This window comes from Lethenteron reissneri, chromosome 25, assembly GCF_015708825.2.
Source record: "Lethenteron reissneri isolate LAM-NWPU_2019-01 chromosome 25, ASM1570882v1, whole genome shotgun sequence".
Lineage (NCBI taxonomy): Eukaryota > Metazoa > Chordata > Hyperoartia > Petromyzontiformes > Petromyzontidae > Lethenteron > Lethenteron reissneri.
In genome coordinates, this window is record NC_083803.1 from 15,633,797 (window position 1) to 15,643,520 (window position 9,724).

Here is a 9,724-nt window from a genome sequence, read left to right on the forward strand (position 1 = left end):
CTGGATACCCAGGAAGCTCCTGCACACCTGGCGAGGCCTCAATAAGGGCCGTCCATAAGTGACGTCACACACTTAGGGGGGGGGCGGGGGGGGTCAAACATTTGTGACGATGTGTGACGAGGAGGGGGGGTGAGAAATGTGACGTCACATCAAAATGCGCAACTTTAAATACATATAGACAACACGTTCTACTTAATTAAATAGACGTTTTAATAAATGTTTTCTCCTACAACATCAGAGTGCAGCGCCACATTAAATACGCACTACAATGGCAATAGTTTAAAGCGATTTGAAGCATGTTTTATTTGGGGGGGGGGGGCGGCAGAGCTTTGTGACGTCATATTTGAGGGGGGGTCTGACTTTTTGTGACGCCGTGTGAAGAGGAAGGGGGGTCAAAAATCGTCCAAAATCGCGTGACGTCATTTATGGACGGCCCCAGAGCCGCGTGACACGGGCACCGGCGCGGCTTGCAATATTTTGCTGTCTTTTCTTGGATTTTCTGTTTGCACTTAGTCACATATTCACTTTAAGATGTTTTTTGTTCGTGTTTTTGTTTTTTGTTTGTTGCGGTTGCACCCGATTCAAGAGCCGAATGGCTCACAGGGCTATACCTAATAAATGAACTTGAACTTGCTTGAATGTGCCGAGGAGCTCTGGTCCGGGAAGGCCGCTCAAGCCTGTGTGGACGGACACGGATTGTACATCGGAGAGATGGACTCGTTGGGGTTTTTTTGTCCACTATTCCCCACCCCCCCCCCCCCCCCCCCCGTTACTCGTGCCAAGAGGCGGCTGCAGGGACCGGCGTTTCGCTCGCTGCACGTGAGCTCCAGTGCGAGATGAATACTGATGGCAAAAGCTCACGGAGGCGAGCTGGAAGGGGGGCGGTGTTTGGATGTGTGTGTGGGGGGCGGAGAGGGTGTGCAGCCACAGCCACCTATGGGACCTCCATCCATCGCATGGGTGGAGGACATCGTGTACAGTACTTGCAGGGCTGTGCGTAACAACAAGGATGCTGCGGCATTGCTACGGTGGCTGGGATATGTTAACTACCTCGCCTGATATACAGGAGGTTGTGGGTTCGATCCCGACCCTGAAACCTCTATTTGGAGATTTTTCTCCGGGTCCTCCGGGTTTTCACTCCGGATTTATACTCAACATGCGTTTCGAGCGTGAAGCGGCTTTACATTTCAACGTGCTGAGCCACTTCGTTGAGATATCATTTATGGCCAGATCGCTTGTGAAAAAGAGCTATATAGCTTAGTGGGTCTTACCTGGTAAAATAAAAATATAGTTTATATTTTACACTGGGCTTGCCATCCACAGGGGCGCCGGTCCCATTCGGATTTCATCTCTCTGCGCAGCAGTTGAACCCATTGGCAAATGTCTTAAATTCCTCCCCACTCCTCCCATCGCGCCTGTATGCTCCAGCAGGAGGATGAATAAACACCACTGCTTTAGTCTATCGGCAGTGGGTGGGGTAAAATGTGGGCACCCCCACCTCTTCCTTAGACGTCTAGTCAGTGTGGAAAAGGAGATCAAAATAACATCGTATAGGGGCTCTCCAGAGCTAGCTGTCGTGAGAGCCCTTCCGCTGGTAGTGGCTTCAGCAGGCAGTTGCAGGGCTGCGCCTTAACATTGTAGCTTGTATATATTAATAATTACCTCCATAATTTAGGTCCTTATCGGTTGGGATGTTTGGTGAAATTCCTTCTTCAAATCAGCTCCACGTTTCCATGTCCACACCGAGCCTGAAGCGGTGGGAACTTTCGTTATGCGGTGCCTGGAGCGGCCAGGTGCTGGACATTCCACATTCTGGTGGCGGGGTCAATTATGGTCGTGACGTTTGTAATTCTCAAACCTGTGCGTCAACTGCAGGCAGCCCCCCCCCCCCCTTCCCTCCCCCCGCCCCTTGCTGAACCGATGGCAGAACGTTTGCCCATTGTCCCACGTTAACTCCTACCCCTCCCCCCACCATTCATATGCAAATTAGATAGAAATTTTAACGCGTTCGAGCATCTATTTATATTAGCACGAAGCAGTACTCGGGCACATCAGTCTGGAATGCTATTGCGCAAATTAGTGTTTTGGCACCCGAAATATTTTTTGCAGAAACCTGCATATGTATTTACATATTTTATTTTGTCAAACCTGTTCATACGATTGTAGGCATGGAGTTGTCAAATAATACAGGACTGTTTTTTTTATTATTATAGATAGGTGGACATTTTACTTTGAGTGATAGTGCCTTACGCCGCCCCCACACTACACGACTGCCTAACAGTGTTTTTTTTTTATTAATATCGAGTGAGAAACTCAGCCCAAATGTTGACCACGTGTGGGGTCGTGAGGACGAGAATAAGAATATTTATACTGGAGAAATCCCGATGAGCTATAAAGCTTTGTTTTTTACACGGATATCCAGCGCATGTGACTGCTCTTGTGTCAGAGTCTGTGTGAAGGGACATTCATTTTACATACAGGACGTGTCTGCGCGGAGCTTCCATACGTAAATACATTTGTGGTGTCGGCTTTTATAATGTACGCAGTTTAATGATAATGTTGTTGATTCGTTTATTTACCGGAAAAGCCTCGCCGAGTCTCTTGGGGCCAGTAAAGTGTTTTTTTTAATCACCCCTGCCCCTTCCTGCTAGCGGTGACACGAGAAGGGTACTTTGCGGGCTTGCGTCTTGACCTTCTGTCTTGACCAGCGCTCCAGCGTTCGGCCAATGACATTCATTCTTTGTTTGGCTCACGGAGAAAAACCCACCACACATTGCACCCGGATCTCCCATCCTCGTCCTAACCAGATCCAACACCGGCTTAGCTTCTGATGTTTGACAACATCGGGCGCGTGTATCGTGATTTGGTCGTAGCTTGCTGTTCGCTTTTACAGTCCAGTGATGGCTTTGCTTGTCCGCTTAAAACGAGATGAACGCGATTTTAAAAATGCATGCGCTACGACATTAGACTTGAACACCGGTGCTTAAACATTTGTTTACACACAACGATGACTACATAGTGGGCGATCGGCGGTGGGGGGAGGTGAGAGAGAGAGAGAGGGAGGGAGAGAAGCGCCTATTTGACGAGTGTTATCAGCGCTGAGACACGGGGCTCGCGTGTGTTTATTGTATGACGTGAGCCGCGCACGTGTTCTACGGCGCCATCAGCTTTACATTCAAACCGCGAGGTAACGCGCGCAAACACACCGACTCTCGTACTTTGTACGCACACTGAATTCTACAAGTGTTGTCCTGTGCGAGCGTACACAAGCACACACACACACATTTGTGTGACCAGGGCTTAATTTGTCACTGAACATGTTTCCAGCACCCCCCCGCCCCGCCCCCCGAGAGGAGGGCAGGAGTGAGTAGGTAAGGTTGTATTTTCCGGAGCTCATCCTTGGACAACTCCGACTGAATTAAGCCCCTTGTATATATGACCCACATCTGCTGCCTGCAAATAAAACGTGTTCTTTTTTTGTTTCGTTACGGACGACACGGACGCGTGCGTTTACCGACGCGAGTGTAAACCTCTAATCGACGACAATAACTTCGCCTCCGCCGTCCTCGTTCAGGATGTCGGAGAGGGCGTTAGTGGCGTGGCCGACGTGGCCGCTGCCCCCATTGACCTCGACGAGCGAGAGGTCTCCTGGCTCTCGCTGCCCAGACAGCTCTCGGCCCCCCCGGCTCTGATCGTCCGCCTGACTCGGAGCCCGCGCCCCGTTCTCCGAGTCTCTGACGCGCGTCGGGCTGCTCGCTGGCCCCGCCGACGCGGCCGGCGTCGACCGGACAGAATCGGGCACCGCCATCCAGAGCTCGTCCACCGAATGCTTGCTCTGCTCCTGCTCGCGTTGGCGCCGGCGGAGGTGGTAGCGGTGGCGGCACGCGGCCAAAATCGAGATGATCACCGCCAGCAGGATGAACACGACCGCCACCACCGTCGCCACGGTCAGCCACGTGCTGTCCGCGACGCCGTGCCCGTTCGACGCGTCGTCCTCTTCTCTCTGCCCCAGGACGCCCACACGCGAGCGGGAAGTTGTCGGTGGCGTAGCCGAGGAGGCGGTGTCCAGGCTCGCGACGGAGCGCGGTCGCTCGTCGCCCCACGTCGTTGAAAGCGACCCCGGCGCGAAAGTCGCGGCGCCTCCGACGACCGCCGCCTCCGAACGGTCCTCGTAGAGTCTGCCCAAGTCTTTGATCATCTGGTCGTAGTCCGCGCTCTCCGTGGCCAGGAAGCAGCTGCTGCCGTCCTCGCCCAGGAAGTAGCCCTGGCCGCAGCCGCAGGTGAAGTTGCCAGCCGGCGCGTTCTCGCACAGCTGGTCGCACAGGCCGAGCTCGCACTCGTCCACGTCGCTGCAGCTCTCCCCGTCCTCGTCCAGCTCGTAGCCGGGGTCGCAGCGGCACTCCGCGTCGCCCGCGACGTCGCCCGTCTCGCAGCCGTGCTCGCAGTTGCGCAGGCTGCACGCGTCTCTGAGCACGCAGCCGCGCGCGTTGTCCGGGTCCACCACGAAGCCCTCCACGCACGAGCACTCGAACGAGCCCGGCGTGTTGGCGCACAGCATCTCGCACGCAGACCACGGCCGCTCCGGGGAGCACTCGTCCACGTCGACGCACGCGCGTGACCCCGAGTCGAGTTCGTACCCCGGCGGGCACGCGCACGCGTAGCCCTCGCCGGGCCCGCCGGGCACGCACTCGTGCGAGCACGGGTTCGACAGGCACGGGTCCGTGGCTACGGCCGGAGACACGCAGGTGCGCCCGTCCGGGCCGAGGTTGAAGCCAGGGATGCACTGGCAGCGGTGACCCCCGCCGCCGTCTCCGTGTGACCCCGGTCTGCAGATGTGGTCGCAGCCGCCGTTGTTGGCTCCACACCCCGCGGACGGCTCCGCCGGCGGAGGACACGACACGCTTGGCGTCGACCATCCGTGACTCTCGCACGTGGACACGGAGCGCGAGGTCGCGCTGCTGCCTGGCTCCGTGTGGTCGCAGTAGACCTCGGCCGTGGAGCCCACCGGCACCAGAAAGTGCTGCGAGCTGGTGGCTCCGAAGGGCGTCGTGTAGACGGCGTGCCCGGGCCCCTGCAGCGCCAGCCGCGGGCACATGTGCGCGTACGTGTACTTGCAGATGAACTCGGTCTGCGCGTTGCAGTTGCCTTCCTCCCACTTGAGGTCGACCTCGCCGGTTTTGCGCACGACGTAGAAGCGGTAGGAGAGCACCACGCACCGCTCTGCCGTGCACGACTCCACCGGCTCCTTGGCCCAGTTGGAGTAGCTCCCCGCGTCGTCGCCGTTCACCCACGAGAAGCCTCGCAGCGCCTTCTTGGGCGCGACGCACTGCCGCCTCCTCCTGCGCAGTCCCATCCACACCTTGGTTTTGGGCGTCTTCTTTCCCTGCGGCGAAGGCGTCGGTCTCTTAGCCTCGAAGCTCGAGATCAGGGTCTCCAGCATCGCGGCCTCCTCCGTGCTCCTCGCCGTGGTCAAGCTGCCCCCCTTGCCCTCGCAGAACTCCTGGGCCTCGTCGAAGTCTCTCTTGCCGAACTGCAGCGCGTAGCACGCGTCCCCCGCGCAGAGCGTCTCCGCGGGCTCCGACCCGCGACACCCCGTGCCGAGGAGCAGCAGTGCCCCGTGCAGCAGCAGCACGAGCCAGCACGCCGCTCTCGGGACCTTCATCACGACGACGATGCTATCCCCCCCCCTCTCCCCACTACCACAGCAAGGCCCAGGTGTACTCCACCCCCGATGAGATGTGCCCTAGTATCCCGGGTCACTCCGCGCGCTCTTGCTCCCCTCTCTCGTAATCGACGAAACCGCGAGTGAGTGTCCGCAGGCGCATGAGAGTTCCGAGCGGAGTTCTACGTCGGCGTGCGAACATGCCCCCACATCCTGCCCAGTTTATAGCTCGGCGAGCTGCCGACCCCCCCCCCTACCCCCGACTCCGTACCCCTGCCAGGACAATATCCTGCCCTCTGTAAATACTCCCACCCACACCCCCCAACACCCCTCCTCCTCCTCCTAACTACTGCGATGCTCCGCACGCACCGCTGGGACAGAACTAATTGACGTCGTTAATGCGGCGCATTTAGCGCACGGCCACCGCGGCGCTCATCCGGCGTGTTCAGCGGGGCCGCGTCGGGCCCCGCGTCCCACCGCCAAAGGTCGTCCGCTCCACCGCGGCCTCTTTGCCCCCAGCCGACGGTTTGACGGCGATCTCCTTCTGCGTCACCGCCGCTTCGCCGTCGCTTCGGCGCCTGGGAGGGGGGGGGGGGGAGTCGAGGCAGCGTTTAGACGAAGGGGGGTGGGGGGGGCAACGAAAAACCGCGATGCGTGGAGTTTCAAACAACGTCGAACGCATCCCCCCCCCCCCCCGGCTTAAGTTTCGCGAAGCCCACGATCGCCGCTGTGAAGAGCTGCAGGCAGAGCCATGCAGAGGTCACAAGCGCACGGAGTTCTGCTGACCGCTTAAATCCCAAGTTTATCTACAAAACAGTCGCGCCGCGCGCGCGCGCGGTTATGTAAGCGAGTTTACATTTCCCAAGGGAAATTCAAGACATTCCCATACATTTTCGAGTGATTCATGGTTTCCTCTGTACGCCCAGCCCATTTCGTTGCGTACAGAAGCGGCGCCAGGGGCAACTGTTTGCCGCTCTCTGGCTCAACGCAGCTCTGCTCATTTTCCCAGCTAAGTTTCAGGCCCAGGAGAGGTTCTCTCTCTTTGCGGGGGTGGGGTGTGATGGAGTCCACCACCCTCTATCTAGAACCTTGTGTGTGTGTGTGTGCATTTATAGCCAGTCGAGAGTGAGCGAGTGGTGAGCGTTCTGTAATATTTAATCATGTTGTCGTCGAGAAAGGAAAGTTCTCAGAGAAACTTTAAATTTGGCACAAATAATAAATCCGAGACTCTGCTTAATAACGGGAACAACATCCGACAATCAAACTTTCACATTTTTTGGGCCCCCAAACATTTTTGCAGAGTGCTCTTACAAATGTGACCTCATATTTCTGCTCACATTTTTTTTATTATTATTCTTGAACTCACCCTTAGGAAGAGTCTGACGCTAAAGCAAATCAAAATCGAGCGAAGTCAGCTCCCACGCACGTCTCTATATTATATATATATATAATGCACAAGCACAGGGGCTGTCATGTTCCAATTGGGTTTTGTTTGTTTGTATTCGCCTGCCGCTGCTCGTCCGTACGTACGAGAGGATGTAACACCGTGTCAATGTCAATACCGATGTCTAAAGATACACAGTGGCTGTGAAGAGCGCACAATGGCATGTGTCGCGTGTCGCATCCTCAGGTCGCCCGGACTGCTGCCGGCGGCTGATGGACGAGGTGAATGTACAGACTCATCAAAGCACTCCCGAGTCTCATCACGCGCGGTCTCTTGCGCCTCGCCGGCTGTCATTAATTGCCACGTTCATTTAAACAAGCCCTCGAAGATCGCGCCATTCTCTTGATTTGTTCGGTGTCGCACCTCGTAACGTGACCTCGTCACGTGACGAGGACGAGCGCACGAGAAGCGGGCGGCACCGCGCGGTTGCGTGGATGCTCGGGACCGGAGGTCTAACTCCGTTGAACGCTCTTGTCGCTGTTACCATGCTCTCGTTTTGATGCGGCGTTAGCAGTGGTGCATGAGCGCGAAGGACACAATCTCAACACCTTCGTGGGAGCAAGCAGAGTGATTGCCAGAAACGTCGCCTGGTATATATAAAGAAAAAAAGAATCACTTCGATGGCCAAGGTGTTATTGACGAATGTGTTCCATCTGTAGCGGAACTACATTATCAGCTCAGGGGATGTGCACCGTAGCCTGTTATACATCACGGCTCCTCTTGCCTCATCGCATCGTGCCGTACGTGTTCTTGTCTTTTTATACCGTTGTTGTGAAGATATATCTCATGGTGCTTGTGAAGGATGGGAGGGGGGGCCCACTCGTGTCTTTGGCCACCAGGGGCGAGGCCAAGGCACCCCTTGCCCGCCCCGCGCTCGCTCCGCTGCCGCTGGTGCCCCGTGTCTTGCGAGAGGCGCGCGAGGAGAGAGGCGCCTGTCAGCGCTTGCACTCTACCCGGTGCGCAGGCGGTGCAACTGCACCGGAGCGCACGGGCGCGTAGGGGCCTAATAAGGCGCAGGGGCAAAGACGAAATGCGGTGGAGAGAGGTGATTGGTGGTGGTGGTGGCGGTGGCGGCGGTGGCGGTGGTGGTGGTGGTGGTGGCGGTGGTGGTGGTGGTGGCGGTGGTGGTGGTGGTGGTGGGGGGGAGGAGATGTGTAAGTTGATTCATGGCCCACGATGCCACAACTTACACAATGCACTGATCGTCACGGTTACGGGGATGTGATCCGATTTCGGAATGTAATAATAGTTTGTGTTGTTTATCGGTGTGAATCCTTGCACGTAGCGGCCACCAATGGCTGCAGGGGTCACATTGAAATCACGTTGTCGTTTCGGATCGGTCTTTAAGTCTCTCCCCTGCCCGGGAGGTTGTCCTCCTCTGTCCAGCTGGGCCAGTGAAGAACTCCTCACGCACCACCGCCCAACCAGCGCCACCGCCTCGCGGCGCTTACAGTGCAATGCGCATTCCTCCTCGGCGGTCGTCAGCGCGCGATATTTAATTAAAGTCGTCGGCCTTGTTGCTTGAATAGGGACGAGGATATATTTAGCCGGCCAAACACTGCCGATGCTGCTGCTGCTGCTGCTGCATCTATGCGTGTCGCTCAATAGCATCGCCTATTGAATGCATACCGCTGATTATTAGCATTTTTTTGTCTTTTTCCTTCGGTCCAAATCAGCCATCCGAGCCCATTTAGTGCCGTATTGAGCCGCGCTCGGCGTTGCTTCATCGATTGTTGCGCGACGTCGCTATCCTATCATCTGGGGGCGCACATGAAAAATGTTGATCACAACAGAAAGTTTGGGGGGGCGGGGGCGCAGGGTGGGGGCGCGCATCGAAGGAGCTTCTCGTCACGCGAAGACTCTTCGACTGCAGCGAGCGGAGATCGGTAGTCATTGCATGGACAATCTACTGCTGGATTTAAACATATATTTAGGAAGACTTGATGACGCCGCGCCGTTCGTGCGAGTTTTTTTATTTGACCGTACTTCACGTGTCGGTGAAGGAGAACGCGAGGCCCGTGAGTGGTGGCACGGAAGCCGCTCGACACTGATGCTCGCTCGCCGTGGCCGGGAAGAGCAACGGAGGTTGTCGCTCGGTGCGCTAACCGCTGCGCCACCGCTCCGCCACCACCTCCCAAAGTCATCATCGTGATCAGCCATGATCTGCTGGATGAAGGCTTCCCCACGCCGTCGCCAATTCTCACGATTACAATTCAGTTCGTTGTCCTTGCTCCGCACCTCCTCCGATTGCCACGGTTGGCTACGTACGGTGCGAAAGAAATTCAGCATGCACGTGTTCCTTGAAATGTAGTAACCCGAATAATAATCGACCGAGCGCCTGCACACGAGCTGATTTAATCGCTCCGTCTCCTTCTGTGGACGTGCCCTCGATGTAATAACCCCGGCCACTCCGTTATTTTCCTTCACCATCCCCCTCCCAGCAATTTCTTACAGCAACGCGTCCTGCCTTGGGCCCACTTTTCTCTAACAGTTTTAATGAAGCCATTCGTCTGACAGTTCCCCACAACAGAGATAGGTTTAGCCGGCAACAACGATTTTGTGAGGAGGGTTGGGGAGAGGGTGGTGAACGGGGGTGGACGTTCGTGTACCCATCTCAA

At 56.4% G+C, this 9,724-nt stretch overlaps 1 protein-coding gene across 1 annotated transcript; it reads right to left on the reverse strand.

Moving 5' to 3' along the window:
* Nucleotides 1–1,947: 1,947 nt before the first annotated feature.
* CD93 (CD93 molecule) lies at nt 1,948–5,840 on the reverse strand. Its single transcript, XM_061559480.1, has one exon. It carries the CDS (start codon nt 5,660–5,662, stop codon nt 3,533–3,535), a length of 2,130 nt encoding a protein of 709 aa, XP_061415464.1. The 5' UTR covers nt 5,663–5,840; the 3' UTR covers nt 1,948–3,532.
* Between the last annotated feature and the right edge of the window lie 3,884 nt (nt 5,841–9,724).